At 42.4% G+C, this 15,679-nt stretch overlaps 1 protein-coding gene across 1 annotated transcript in view; it reads left to right on the forward strand.

The window, feature by feature from the left end:
* Positions 1-2,786: 2,786 nt before the first annotated feature.
* LOC102210679 (ral GTPase-activating protein subunit beta-like) overlaps positions 2,787-15,679 on the forward strand; it is a gene marked incomplete at its 5' end in the record, with an annotated part of 21,633 nt that continues 8,740 nt past the window's right edge. The window contains 18 exons of the mRNA XM_005747142.1: positions 2,787-2,912; positions 3,476-3,678; positions 4,125-4,291; positions 4,875-5,049; positions 5,610-5,741; positions 5,815-5,960; positions 6,166-6,216; positions 7,051-7,095; positions 12,803-12,850; positions 13,475-13,626; positions 13,705-13,870; positions 14,005-14,134; positions 14,220-14,387; positions 14,754-14,868; positions 14,961-15,093; positions 15,226-15,287; positions 15,372-15,462; positions 15,553-15,674. Coding sequence (XP_005747199.1) covers positions 2,787-2,912; positions 3,476-3,678; positions 4,125-4,291; positions 4,875-5,049; positions 5,610-5,741; positions 5,815-5,960; positions 6,166-6,216; positions 7,051-7,095; positions 12,803-12,850; positions 13,475-13,626; positions 13,705-13,870; positions 14,005-14,134; positions 14,220-14,387; positions 14,754-14,868; positions 14,961-15,093; positions 15,226-15,287; positions 15,372-15,462; positions 15,553-15,674 — 2,232 coding nt within the window. The remainder of the gene's footprint in view (positions 2,913-3,475; positions 3,679-4,124; positions 4,292-4,874; positions 5,050-5,609; positions 5,742-5,814; positions 5,961-6,165; positions 6,217-7,050; positions 7,096-12,802; positions 12,851-13,474; positions 13,627-13,704; positions 13,871-14,004; positions 14,135-14,219; positions 14,388-14,753; positions 14,869-14,960; positions 15,094-15,225; positions 15,288-15,371; positions 15,463-15,552; positions 15,675-15,679) is intronic.

Consider the following 15,679-nt stretch of genomic DNA (forward strand, 5'->3'; position numbering starts at 1 on the left):
GTAAAATAGTCAGATTTTTCATCTCTAACCTTCTTTTGTAAATTTCCCACACAAAGGTCAGTACTACAGGCAGAAACATGGCTGTGCCATGGGTTCCCCAGTTTCACCCACTGTGGCCAAACTGTAATGGAAGAAATGGAAAAGAGGGCTTGGTTATCCTACCCTGGAACACCACCAAGCTATTGGTTCAGGTATATGGATGAGTGAAAATCAAATGTTAGAACATACCACAATTCACTGATCACATTAACTCCACCAGGGAGGATGTGAAAAATGACAGATTAGCCTTCTTAGACTCTGAGATTTCCATCAGTAATGGGGGACATCTAAAAGCTGATGTGTACCGGAAACCTACGCATACGGATCAGTGTTTAAGGTTTGACTCTCATCATCCACAGGAGCAGAAACTGGCTGTCATCAGGACGCTACAACACAGAGTGAACACATCCCAACAGACACAGCGGCCAGGGAAGCAGAAGAACATCACATCAAGAAGGCTCTGAGTAAATGTAGCTATTCCAGCTGGACATTTGTCAAAGCTGGGAAGGCGCCTAAAGAAAGCTCCAGCTGATCCAGGAGAAAAGGACAACTGCTGCCTAAGCGAAAACCCTCAGTGATCCCTTATGTCTCATAAGTATCAGAACAGCTGAGACCCATTCTCTCTCTGCGGCTTTTAAACCCCAAAACACGGTGCGCCAAAAATGTATCCACTCCAAAGATCGAGTCCCTCCACACAAATAGAGTTATATATTGTACACCGTTAAGTGCCTGGAGAATTGCTGTGACTTTATACCTCTATTATATAACTGTACAATAGCAACCAGCATTCCTCCCCGTTACTCAAAGTGCAATACAACCAATCACATCACACTTTATACTGCACTGATCCTACTCCTTACACTGTACCTGTAGATTTTTTTTATATATTTTGTTTGTTTCATTGTTCTGGTAACAATGACAATAAAGATCTATATTACCTTATTTATACATCGGTGAAACTAAACAACCTCTGGTGAAGCCAGTGGCACAAAACAGAAGAGCTAACATCAGGCCAGGACTCCACAATCTATTTACACCTACAGGCCAGTGGACACTCTTTCAACGTCATAATTGAAAGAGGAGGAGGCCATTAATGTGAAAAGGGAAAGACCATCTCTGAATCGAGGAGGGGGACTAAGGGTACATCTGTCACCATCTCACAATGCTGTGATTGCAGCCATTCCCCAACTCTCTGTGAATGATACTCATGGTCTTTGATCAGTGGTTGTTAATCAGTGGCTGTTGATCAATGGTCATGACAGTTAATGTTCAAGCAACTGACCTCACATTCAGTAGCGCTAGTTTCAGTCATTGTGAAAAGGTGCTGTTTATAAGGTTGGGGAAACCTGCAGTCAGCTGAGACTGAAGAAGTCACTTGGATGAGTGATTAAATGTCTCTCCCACTGAAAACGCTACGACCAGATGAACAGAATCAACTTTTTGGAATTTCCTTACCTGGATGATTGAGCATCAAGATGTTCTAAGGGAAAATTTTGAGCAACCAACTACTGCTGAGAGCAGCATCTGAATGAATAGCAGTAGATAATTACTGGTTTAGACTCTAACACATGGAGCTTTTTCAGTGAAACAAACAGAGTCATTACATGACACCAACCTATCAGGAAGGTCCTACATGTTGATACTAAATCCATCTGTTTAATGTAAGCTAAAAACTGTCTCTGCACACCGTGCTTTGCTGCAGTCTGGCAATAACAGCTCAAGAGGTACACCTCTAGTTAAACCGGTTCTGACTGAAATGTCACATTTCCTAACTGACCCTGAAGGCAGCAGCAGAAGGTGACTTGAAGCTTAAAGTTTTGCCTTAGAGTAACTGATTTGATTTCACTGTTGGTGTCAGCAGGTGGTAGCGAAGAATTTCACTTGCAAACCATTCAGCTGGACTCACCTGTGCAGGTATGATACTTCAGTTTCATGTGGAATCTGCTGTTAGAAATGTTGAACTGTCTTGTAATCAGTATTTCATTTCTCTGGAAGTATATTTACTGCAGTACTATTTCAATACAAGCTGGACTTATTTATTTACTTAACTTTATTTATTTATTTTTATTTAAACACCCTGATCTTAGTGATCAAATGTCTTCCAACAGCACATCTTATTCTTCAATTTACTTTGTGTCCTTCACTTTCTTTTATTATCTGCTTTTCTCTCTCCATCTAACCACTGTCTATTCTTCTTAAGAGAAGGACTGTATATGGACACTGTGAAGAGATATTTTAAAATTACATCAACTCAAAAGAACAAACAACCACTTTATCCTGTATCAGTTGAATTTATAGATTGTATAACAAATTGTATTGTACTGTATGACATTAACCTCAGATTGCATTAGCGTAATTGTACCTTATAATAGTTTAGATAATTTTATCCATGAGCTGAACACTTTCAGGCTCACATGTTAGAGATTCATGTTGCAATTCAGTTGTCAGTGTAAATGTGTTAAACTGACAACAAGGCATCAAAGATGAAAGATTTTCCAACTTCATGTGAACTTTAGAAAGACTGCAGAATAAACATGTACACAAAACGCAAAAAGGGAAGATTGCAGCTGCTGATATCTGTTTACCTGTTCTCACATCTGACAGTTTTAATGTAGCTGCAGCTACACTTTAACTGCCATGCCAAGGGCCTGTTAAGCAGTTCACACGATAAGAAACTCTGCGTGTCTGTTATGCAGTTGAGCTCTGAATTTCCAACCATGGACCAATCACTGTCTGGTGGGCGGGGTCAAGTGAGCGTGCTCAGCTGTTTCCCGCCTTCTGTAGGCAGAGATATTGCTGTTGCTGTGGTGAAACCCCTGGGAGCTGGCCTTGGAAACCCTGGCACCCGTAGCTTGCTATGCACAGACAAACAGGTGAGTGTGACCTCTAACTAAAGCCAAACACACAGTGGGGGTAGACAACACAGCAGGAAGTGAAGAATGAAGCCCAGACCAGTTTACTGCAAAGCAAGTTGGATACAGTCAGACCCCGTTTCCAAGAATGTAGAGGGGCTATGTAAAAATATTAATAAACAGAGAATGTAGCCTTTTACCAATCATTAAAACCTAGATACAAAGGCCTCCTTTGTTGTATTTTTTTGTTTAATAATTCACCAAATATTTTCAGTGGATGACAGGTCTGGACTTCTTTTTCTGTTTGGCATGTAAATTTTCCTTGAAACATAAGTCGTATCTATGACAGTATATGTAACTTCCGAACCTCTGTACAGCTCTCTTAGCTTTACTGGAGTACTCATGAGGTGACTGTTATTGTGATTTAACCCACATAAATAAAACTGAATGTAACAAGTTTATTTACTTGTGCAGGTAACACAAACCACATCATAAAAATACAAAAGAAACATCTGAATCTTAATCTCAATCCTAATCACTGAGGACAGAAACATAATAATAATAATGATAATCTGATTATGCAGGTAAAGTGGACAATGGAGGTCTTGTGTTATGGCCTCACTCTCCCACTAGAAGGAGATACCGTCAAACTCTGCGTGGACATCTACACTGATTGGCTAATGGCCCTGGTTTCCCCAAGAGACTCCACTCCTCCACCAATCAGCAGAGACCCCAACCTGTATGTCCAGAAGATCCTCCGACACCTGTTCAATCTGTTCTTGCCCAGGTAGACAATCTTTCCTAGACCTGATTACCCTGATTTACTGATCCCATACAGGGATCCACTAAGGAACCATTGACCTTTAAGGACCTGATGTTTTTAGATGCTACTCAGCCCTTCTTTGAGTCCAGTTAAGCCATATATTATATTCATGTGGTTATAACAACATGTTATACGTGTTAACAGTTATCAATACCTATTTTACTGGCTGATGAATATCGGTCAGGTCAGATTGATATAGTTGATGTTTCTTCTGCCTTATGTTGCACAAAGCTGTTCTATTTAGTGACACCTACCAGACCAAAACCAGTTGAGACAGTGATTATTAAAGATAAAATTCTTCTATTAATCATATCCAACAACTAGCCATTAGTGTGGTGTCATGCAGATCAATGTGGTTGTACTTGTTACTGTTTTTTTCTGAACTCTTCTCTTCTTGACTCTCCACTCAGGTCTGACCAGGTAAATCTGGTCTACCTGTCTCTCTATCAGCAGGTTCTGTGTGCTGTCCAAGTACTGGCTAAAGAGAGTACCATGATGAGTAGAGACACCTGGGAGACTCTGTTGCACTTCTTGCTTCGCATCAACCATGCCATGCTGTCTCCAGCAACTGCTGCAGGTGATAGTTATCCTTTTTTTTTTTTTTTTTTGCCTGTCCCGTTTGGCTCTTTTGCATCAGAATTGTTGTCTAAAGGCAAAGAAAGATGCCCAACGGATTTACTTTACCAAATTGACCATCCCAGCCTTGCCGTAATGGTCCAGTTGATTCACCTTTTATTGTTTATTTTATTTTCACTTACTGAATACGGGACAGACTTGACTGGGGGAAAGAAGGGGAGAAAGAAAGAGGGAAAGAGAAACAGCTGAGAAGAGGGACGGGGGAGAAGGGCAAAAGACAAAAACCAACAGAACGGGCAGAGAAAAAATGCATATATCGATCACCTGGATCACCTGCTGAGAAAGAAAAAAGAAAACAAGCAGAAGAGAACAAGAGTAATAGAATAAACAACATCCCAATGATATATGGGAATATGACAGTAAATACTAAATGTTAAACATTATTGTGCAGCACATAAGATCAACAGAACACAGTGTGCTTTGAGGTAGGAGCCTAACCCCCTGTATCTTTACTTGTCTCTCCTGTCCATTTCTCCTGTCTGTGTCTCACCGGTCTTTCTTCACCTGTCCTTGTATTTCTGTAGGTGGTGTATCAGACATGTTGATGGCAGTGCTCCTTGAAGTGTGGCTGCTGTCTTGCTCTCGATGTTTTCCATCTCGCTCACTATGGCAGACATGCAGACAGATGTTGAGCAGCTGGAGACATCAGCCTGCAGTTGTGGAACAGTGGTGCAGAGTTGTTGCAGCCTTAACTTCCAGGTTCAGAAACATCACAAACTGTGACTGAGTTCTGTCCAGCAGCAGCCACAAAATACTCATGGGGAGATGTTTTTATTGTTGTTGTTGGGCAACTATATTGTATTGTTTGTTTGTTGGATTATTGGTGCTATGTTGTTACTATCTACTAGATAGATAGATAGATAGATATGAATATAAGATATGAATATAAGCATAAATATAACATATATATGCATATTTAAATACAGAATATATAAATAAGCAATGAAATATACTCATTAATGAGATGTAGCAGCCAAATGTCTTTTGCATATTATTGCGACTGTTGTGAGTCTATTGCGCGTGATTAGTTCTTGTTTAGCGTTTAGCTTGTGCAAACACTAAAGCTTAGTTGTCCCCACCTTCCTTTGTCCTCCCGTTTCCCCTCCCCCTTCTGTCTAGCGAGGAGATAAATAGTTTGATGGCATGTGGGACAAAGGAGTTTTTATGTCTGTTGGTCCTAGACTCGGGCAGAAGCAACCCGTCACTGAGCAGACTCCAATGGTTTTTTGTCCATAATTGCATTGCTGTAATGTGCTCAGGTTGCTGCAGCTGACTTTTGGGCCATCATTCCCTCACTTTAAAGTCCCAGAAGAAGATGCTGCCCTTATCCCCGAGGACATGGATGATAAGCGAATCCCCCAGACCTGGTTCAGGTTCCTGCACTTATTTAGGTAACAATTGCTTCAGAAACATGGTCAGATGTTTTTAACTTGGCATGTGACATGTCTTTTCATTGACCCCCAGTAATCCGGTGGAGCTTAGTCGCACAGCAGCTGTTGTTCCATCTCAAGTTTCACAAGGGGAGGTGTTGAGAAGAGGTGACAGTCAGCTACCAAACATCTTCTTTAAAGCCATGAGTGGAGTCGGTATCCTTGTCGACGCCTTCCTGGGTACGCTGACCTTTACACATTAACCTCTTTGTATAGGCATCTCCCTGGTGGCACTATCATGGTGCCAAGTTTTTACATTAACTGATTTCTCTTGTCATTAATCACAAAATAGAGATAAATTCTAAAAATACCAAAATGAAATTATAGTTGAGACTTAACTATGATAACCAAACATTGAGGAATTTATTGTAATTTTTTTTTATAGGTGTGACTGTGGAAAATAAAGAAACAATAGAACAACTCCTTCCAAACACTGGTATACACACAATACACTCCGTGAACTGATACAAACCCATCACACCCATGCATTCTACTTTACATGCATGACACATTACAAATTCAGTTACATCGTAAATATTTGTGCAATCTCTGATTTTGTACTACTACCAAATCAAAAAATCTAGATGTGATTGAAGTACAGCTTTAATTTAAGGAGTTTTGCATGAACTCTGCATGAATTGCAGCCATTTTATAAACAGTGCACCATGTTCATAGGGTCAAAAGACGTTGGGCTAACTAGATCCCCACCTGATCAGTTTTGCAGCATTTTGCAGAATCAGTGCACAGAGTATAGCTTCAGAGACTTCAGAGTTCATTCTGCTAATCATATCACCAGTCACATCATCATAAACACCAGTGGTTTTATTTTGTCAGTCTGACTGTTCCTCCTTCACTTGTATTAATTAAGTTCCAGTAAAAACATAGCAAATGCAAGTGAAACACTTGAAGTGACGTCTAGATCTTTTATCTTAATTTTTCATGCAACAACAAGACTGGCCTTGAAACTGTTTATGAAACTGTTTTTCAGTCAGCATTAGAGGCTCTTAAAATCTGGGCCTGTGGATAAAAATGGCTGTAACGCTTGAATTGTCAATAAAATATTTATTTTAAACCCCTTGAATTAAAGATAAACGTCTGCACTTTAATCACACCTTGATTGTTTAACTTAAACTCCACTGTAGGGATGAAGAGCGCCGAAATGAAATACAGTCATTCAGCTTTAATGCACAGCTCTTAACAAAAATATTACATCACTTTTAGGAAGCATTTTTATTCATAGTTTTCTGGCTTTGTTTGTGTGTTTTTACAGGAATGACAACAAAACTGCACTTCAGAGACCGGCTGCCTTCTTTTGGTAACCCAAACTGATCAGATTAAACCAGTCAGTTAACTAATTAAATTAGACCTAGAGTCATTTGAGAGAACCAAACAAGATTAGCAACAACTAGCAAGGTAATTTTAGGTTGACCAGTGAGTTTCAGTGTTGTTCAGTGGTTATTCACCTCTTACTGGGATACACTGTCATGGTAACCTATGCTGCATAGCTGCATGCTATGCTCCTAGCTTGTTATGTTCAACATATGAAATCATATGTTGAACATAACTGCTACATACTATTCCCAGCATTTGCTGATCCAGGTGGCCTACCACTTCATAGCTGAGCTGCTGTTGTTCTCAGTGTCTTCCATTTGGTTATAATACAACTAACAGTCTAACAGGACATTTCACAACTGAACATGTTGCACAGGTGACATCCTATCATAGTAGAACGCTGGAATTCACTGAGCTCATGAGAGAGACCTATTCTTTCACAAATGTTTGTAGAAGCACCTAGATCTTTTTTTGATATTTAAACATCTGTGGCCATCGAAGTAATATGAACACCTAAATCCAATTATTTTTATTTGGTTGAGTGAGTGAATGCAAATGTAATGTTTAATCCCTGCTTATTTCCTGCTGACAGCGATCTTAGAGTAATTGCACTGTTCCATAATACTTAATATAGTGATATCAAATGTGTACTTGTTTTTATAGTTTTGTTGGGGTCACTACTCAAGAAAAGTAACACTACTGGTTACATTACTTGTGTGTTATTTCATAAAATTGACATAATTACCTATGACATAATTATTAGGAGTCTGTCTTTCAGTATTTACATATGATCACAAAGCCAACGACGCAAAGCGTTGTTCAAGGTTCAAGGTTCAAGGTCCAAGGTTCTTTATTTGTCACATGCATAGTTATACAAGTATAACACACAGTGAAATGTAACCTGACACGCTCCTCGACATGTGCAAAAAATTGGGGGGGGGGGGTGTAGAGGAAGAACATTATATATATATATATATGGTATATACACTGGGTGAATGTGCAGTAGTAGCAGCAAGCAGGTGAATTCTGTACATTAATATGAATAGACATCTGACTATTTTACAGGATAGACAATATAAACATATTTAAAATTAAAGGAATTGAAATGTACATTGTGCCTTGGTTTAGTGTCTGGAAGAGTCCTGTCTCAGTCAATTTTAGATGATGTGAGAGGGCGGGTGTGTGTGTTTAGGGCACGGATGGCTTGAGGATAGAAGCTCCTCTTGAGTCTCTCTGTCCTTCAAAACCAACCCAAGCAGATCTTAAAGTGATCGCCAGAGTGATTCTACCATAGAAATATGACCATCAAGCAAACTTGATGGCTCGTCATTGCCTTGGTTATCTGTCAGGGTCAGACTGATGGGCTGCGGTCAGCATAACCAGCTTTATCATTGCCCTGGATTCTTTGTGTTAGCCTTGCAGATGCTTACAGCGTGGCAATTCTGTTAGAACTATAATGTGTAACTTTGATTGCTCTTTTGTCTTTTAGATTAGATTAGATAAAACTTTATTAACCTCGGGTTGGTTCCTCCAGGAAATTCGGTTTCCAATAGCACAGCACCGACAGAAGTTGCAGAATGTGAGCAGAAATATACCATATATATAAATACAGAGTATACACAAGGGATAAATAAAATAAATACGAATAAGAATACAAGGGATTTGCACATTTCAAGTATTGTGAGTCTATTGCTCCGTTGGATATTAAGTATTGCACAGTGAAGAGGCACTACAGCTTAGTTGCTCCCTCCTCCTTTATCTTCCTGTTTCCCCTCCCTCTCCCCTCCAGAGAGGAGTTAAACAGTCTGATGGCGTGTGGGACAAAGGAGTTTTTTTTAAGTCTGTTGGTCTTTGGGAGAAGCAACCTGTCACTGAACAGGCTCCTCTGGTTGTTAATGGCCGTGTGCAGAGGATGCCCAGCATTGTCCATAATGTCCAGCAGTTTCTTTAGTGTCCTTTTCTGTGCCACTGTCACCAGAGTGTCCAGCTTCATGCCGACCACAGAGCTAGCCTTCCTGATCAGTTTCTCCAGCCTGCATGAGTCCTTCTTTGCTGTGCTGCTCCCCCAGCACACCACAGCATAGAAAAGTACTCCAGCAACCACCAACTGGTAAAACATCCTCAGGAGCTTCCTGCAGATGTTAAAAGACCTCAGCCTCCTGAGGAAGTACAGTCGGCACTAAGTTGCATGACCAGTCCAGTTTGTTGTCCACCCACAGCCCGAGGTACTTGTATGTGTTGACCACCTCCACCTCCTCTCCCTCTATCTGAACTGGCAGTGGACCTGCTCTGGATCTCCCGAAGTCCACAACCAGTTCCTTGGTCTTTGAGGTGTTGAGTTGCATGTGGTGTGTGTGACTCCATGTGACAAAGTTCCTCACCAGACTTTTGTACTCCTCTTCCTGATCATCCCAGATACACCCCATGATGGCTGTGTCGTCTGCAAACTTCTGAATATGGCATAATTCAGAATTGTAGCAGAAGTCAGAGGTGTACAGGGTGAAGAGAAGAGGGGACAGCACAGTTCCCTGTGGTGCTCCTGTGCTGCTGACCACAGTGTCAGACGTGATGTCCTTCAGCCTGACGTACTGTGGTCTGTCGGTGAGGTAGTTTAAGATCCAAGTGACCAGGCAGGAGTCCATCTGCATCCTGTTTAGTTTTTCCTGAAGCAGACAGGGCCAGATGGTATTAAAGGCACCTGAAAAGTCAAGAAACAGGATCCTGACCGTGCTTTTTCCCTTGTCCAGGTGTGAGTGGGCTCTATGTAGGAGGTACAGGATGGCATCCTCCACTTCAACATCTGCCTTACTATTTTGTGTAATAGTAAAGTCTATATCTCCATATCTCCACTGTAGACCGCTCTTTGTTCTACTTAGACTTAGTTCCTCCTGTGACGGATGGCGCATTGGGCCACAAGGGCTCGCCAATGAGTTTGGTTTGCAGCCACATCTTTAGCCTCATCCCATGAAAGATCGACCGCTTTCAGGCCCTCAATGAATGACCGTCTCCACGTCTGTTTTGGTCATCCGCAGCTCCGTGACAGGTCTTCTTGACATGGCTATCTTCGGTAATCATTTTGGATGTTGGCGAAGAACGTGATGGCGAAACGAAATCGTCGCTCCAATGCCACGTCTGCTAGCTGTTGTGAGGCAGTGCGCTGAAGGACCTCCTCGTTGGTAACATGATCTCGATATGAAATTTTGAGAATCTGTCGGAGGCCGTGCTGTTGGAAAACATTCAGTCGTCGGGTAATCGTTGCCGTCGACTTCCATGTTTCATTCGCATAGATAGCCATTGGTATGAGTATCGTATTGAACAAATGGACTTTGGATGATATCGAGATGGCGGTCGATCTCCAAACTGGATTCAAGTTGCGCATGGCTGATGCTGCCTTTTCAAGCCGACAGGCGACGTCCTTGTCTGAGCCAGTTCGGTGTTATCACACTGCCCAGAAAAGTGAACTGATTGACTTCATCAAGCAGGTGGTGGCCAACGAGTACCGGAGTATTTGCTCTGGCCTAACCGAGCCGCATGACTTTGCTTTTTGCAGCGCTGATCTGCAAGCCAATCTTTGACGCTTCATTTTCCAGCATGGTGGTCAAATCACAAATGGAGCGTTGAGTAGATCTGAGCAGCAAAATGTCGTCCGCGAAATCAAGATCTGCAATTTGTTGTCCGTCGTGTCCTTGGACTCCATGCTCCCTGTCCCGCAGGGTATGCCGCAAGATGAAATCCACAGCCAGTACAAACAGAAACGGCGATATAACCGAGCCTTGTCGGACTCCCGTCTTGATCTCAAACGAGTCCGAAATCCCACTATCTGTATGGACACAGCAGCTTGACTCGTGGTAGATGTTTCTCAGGAGGCTAACGAACATCTCCGGTATGCCGTAGGACCGGCAATTCTCCAGATCGTTTCTTGATGCACGCTGTCGAACGCTTTTGTAAAGTCTATGAAATTGATTGACAGTCGTTGCTGTAGCTCGGCACTTTGATCGATTATTGTCCGTAGCACAAAAATCTGCTCTGAACAGGATCGTCCATTCCGGAACCCGGCTTGTTCTTTCCGCAGCAGCTGATCGACTGTCAAACAAAGACGTCAGAGTAGCACTGTCAGTGTCCTGGGTCTGAGCGCACCAGGGTCCCTAAGCAATTATGGACATGTGTATTTTTGGTGTGCTGTCCCTCATTCTCCCTTCTTGCAGGTGTGTGTGTGTGTGTGTGTGTGTGTGTGTGTGTGTGTGTGGGTCTACTTTTATTGTTCCCTTGATAAGAACCAGATGAGTTTCCTTAGGGGCTCTTCAGGCCTGGTGGGTGTGGCCCTGCCAGGTGGTTGGCCACACCTGGAGACCATCACACAGCTGATCAAGCCTCGTCGGAGGAGCTACTTAAGAGTGCGATGGAGCTCCCTCCGACACTGGATCATTGCGTGACTTCACGAGAAGCGTGGAGACGAGAGGGCAGCAAGCACGGGGTGCTCAGACACTGAGGAGCGGAGACAAGGAACACTAGCACTGGGAAGAGGACATGACACGGGAGTCGGGAATGCACTGAGGAATTATTGTTATTTTTCCATTCACTGTAAATAAACGCACTGCTTATATTCAGATCTCCATGCCTGGGTCCTCCTTCCTCACATCCCCACGGTTGGCAACGTCAACCGTGACAAGCACGGAGCACAGAACCTTTCCTGGAACAGAAAGGAGAGTTATCCCACGCCAGTTGTTACAATCATCAAGATCACCCTTCTTCGGCAGTTTCACGATGACATCCTTCCTCCAATCTTTCAGAACTGTCTCCCAGCAGTGATTGAGCAGGGCCATAAGTTGTTCGACTATAAGGTCACCGCCATTTTTCAACCGAAATCTCGTCCAACCCCGGGACCCGGCCAGCCTTCATTGACTGAATCATGGCTTTTGTCTCCGCAACAGTAATTGGATAAATGTTAACTGGAAGGTTATCCAGGGGGCAGAAGGCGTCTATGTGTATCATCAACATGGGCGCCAGTTGATTCAGGATTTCCTCGAAATGTTGGACCCATCGTCGGTCTTGTTCCTCCGCCGTTGTTAAGAGGCGGCCGTCCTTGCTCTTGACTGGTACTCCTTTGCCACTTGGAGCACCGCTCAGTTCCTGGTGGACTCGATAAAGCGTTTTGGTATCGTTTTTGTTCTACAGACAAACTGAAATCAGCTGAATGTAGCACAGGTGCCCATGAATGACAAAGCATGTATGTTTGATGTTTTTATTTTCTTTCTGTGAGCTGGTCATGGAAATAAATGAAGAACCTTTTGTAATGCAAGTAACAAGATAATTGTAATTCTCTTGATATTGTAATTGATCATTGTAATTACTGAATAATGGCAGTGACATGTTACATTACTGTGTTACTTAAAAATGCAATGTGATTACAGTAATGTGTTACTTTGTAACGCATCATACCCAACTCTGGTTGTCAGTAGACCTGTCCATGCTTAATTTCACTTAATTTAGTTTAGCACCATGAAGTACAACCTGACCCAAACCTTTATTAGATCAACAATGTATAAATATTCTAGAGATTTTATCATTATTATTATTATTATTATTATTGTTTTATTGTTTATTTATGTATGTTTTGTTAGGCCAAATTGGCAACAATGCTTTGGTTTAACTATTTCAGCTTGGTAATTCTTTTTCTTTTTTCCTCCTAGGTATTTCTGTGACCAAAAGCCCGTTCAGAGACCGTCTGCCCTCCTATGGTAAGCTCCACAGATAACCACTGACTTCAGTTCAGTTCAGTTTCACTGTAGAGTGACAGATCAGGGTGATGGTTTGCACTTAGAAAATATGTTGATGGGGTGGGGGTTTGCTCCAATTATTGGGTTACTACCATTCTCAGCCTTCTGGAGGAAGTTTATTCGATGGTGCTGAAATGAGGCACTGACCACATTTTGCTCTGGGCACGAAACAGTGGAGCAGATTTTCACCATTGCAGGACTTCTGGAAGGATCATTGCTGCGCCCACGACCCAACTTTGGATAAGCACAAGATAATAACAGGATGAATGGATATTACTTGGAAAACAAGCTAAAAAGCTTGTGGCCATCAGGCTTCCTGAAATATTACATATATTACATAAAGACATATTCTTTTCTCTCCTCAACAGTGCTACCACTTGATGGGCTGCTATAGTCTTCCTTAAAGTCTTTGTCAAATTGAATTAGTCTATTTTGTTCACAAGTGAAACTCTGACCTTTCCAAATCCCCACTTACAACTCTGATACACCAATGAGAGAAGATTAAAGCCACTTGCACACTTTTTTTTCTTTTTGTAAATATCAGCGAAATAGTGCTGAAGTGCCCCCATTCCTTTTTTTTCTCAGGTATCTCCCGGCCTCGTTCTGGCAGTGCACCACCCACTCCAGTGAATGTACTGAGCATGCCAAGCTCCCCTTCCTCAACCAGTTCCTCCCCTCCATACAACAGACAAGTGACAGCATCAAATTTTTCCAAGACAACCACCAAGACTCCCGCGGTACCACAGTACTTCTTTTTCATTTGTCATGTAGCACTTCTTGATCTCTTTAACTTATTGCTTGTTCCTTTCTTTCAGATTCCATCATCCCATTGGAAATCTTTCTCCCAGCTTCCTTCCTTCTCCTCCCTGTTTTGTTCATCTCTCAGACCCTCTCCCTCACCCCTCAGGTGTAATGTGGACCACCTTCTACATCTGTTTGGTTGCTGGCTGTTTGATGCTGCACTAATCAGCAAAGACTCTGGTTTGTCTCTGCAGTATTGTTTATGCAAAACACATACTACACGTACACATAGTAGGCACAGTACAGTAGTTCTTGTATTCCTTGTGTACTCTTGCTGTGCTTCCATATCTTACTTACTGAACTGTCTTCTCTAGCTGGGCAGGGTGATGTTGCTGTGATGTCAAATGGATGGGCGGCAGGTCGAGCTGAGGCTTGCGGGACACTTTGCAGGATCTTCAGCTGCAGGAAGACGGCAGAGGAAATTCTGTCTGTCTACCTGTCCAGGTACCTGCCGGTTCACCTGTTCAGAGCTATCCACCCATCTTTGAGCAGTGTAATGATTATGGTTCTCCATCTCTTATTCTGCAAGGTTCTACCTGGTTTTGATACAGGGTCTTCAAGTGTCAGAGAAGGCCAGTTCCCCTGTTCTGGCCTCCATTCTGCTGAACTCCACCTCTCTGTTCTGCTGTGACCTAAGAGGAGTCAACATACTGCTACCTCCCTTTATCTCAGCTCTGGAAAATGTGCTGCTTGACAGGTGCAAGTACTGCAAATACTGTAATTGTTCAATGAGAAAAGTTTATTTTAGTTTTTTTAAAATAGCAGAATAAAGCTGACATTAGTAATGTTAGACGTTAACTCAGCCAGACAGAATGAAACGGAGGAAGAATGGGTTGTAAAGCATCTTTCAGCCCAGAACAACTTAAAATTGGAATTGTCAATTGGTAAAATTCATCTATGGAATTTGGCAAGTTGATTGGAGGCTGAGTCATGAGCTCATGGATGCTGATAGATGCTATTACCTACCAGGATTTCGGGCTGTTGGATTTTGTTGTTCACCTGAATCTCAACGACGGTAAATATTACTAAACTAAAGGCTTCTCTCATACTCTCTCTCACTCAGAGAGCTACTGAAGTTTAAGAATTTTGTCACTCCGGTGGATTTAAGGCGAGCCTCCATCCTAGTCCTGCTTTCCCTGCTGCCCATCCCTATGCACTTTGGATCAGTCCAGTTAGAGGTAACTTATCATGCACTTGCTTAAAAACGTACCCTTGCCTGAGCAGAGCTGAGCCGGATCACTGTAGCAGTAGTGTTCACTTTGCTGCTTAGGAGTTACAGGATAGGAAGTTAAGCGCTGATGCTGCAACAGGTACCCTCCTGTTGCTGAAGCCACGCCTTATCAGTGTCCTGATTGGAGCTCTGCAGACAGAGGCAGACACCTGTAACATACAGCTCCTCCTGGGTTAGTTACTGATTCTTTTCCAATTATTGGTCCCGGGGTCAGTTTTTGAGCCAGTTAACAGAAGTTCATATCTGAGTGTTTGATGTGAAAGATTTTTCCATTGTAATCACTTCTGATCTGGTGTTTGTATAGCGGCCATGTTGAATCTGATTCAGGATTCAGCTGTGTTAGAGCCCGCAGGACGAACTCAACAAGTGAGTTTACTGATATCTAGGGATATGTACTTACATTTTCCTTCATTTTATGAGACAAAAACAGTTTTTTGCTTTTGCTTTCAGGAAACTGAGCCCCTGCTTACTGGGACCAGTAAACTCAAACAGGCTTTGGGAGCAAGTCAGACCAGTTCAAACCAATGGACCAGAGGATCGAGTAATTACAAATCAGTTCAGTTAAATTTGTTTTATATTATCAATCCCTCATATCTGAAGAATCTAACTGCAGTAATGTGCGTCCAATCAGATGCAGTGGCAGTTTTGTGGGTTCAATCTCTACGTTTGCTCACTCAGCGTCTGACGTCTCAGTGGAGGAATGATTCAGCAGTTTGTCTGTCTGCCCTGGAAGTACTGGGAGGATTGGCCAAGGTGGA

Source organism: Pundamilia nyererei, unplaced genomic scaffold, assembly GCF_000239375.1.
Source record: "Pundamilia nyererei isolate P.nyererei 1_Seehausen unplaced genomic scaffold, PunNye1.0 scaffold00189, whole genome shotgun sequence".
NCBI lineage: Eukaryota > Metazoa > Chordata > Actinopteri > Cichliformes > Cichlidae > Pundamilia > Pundamilia nyererei.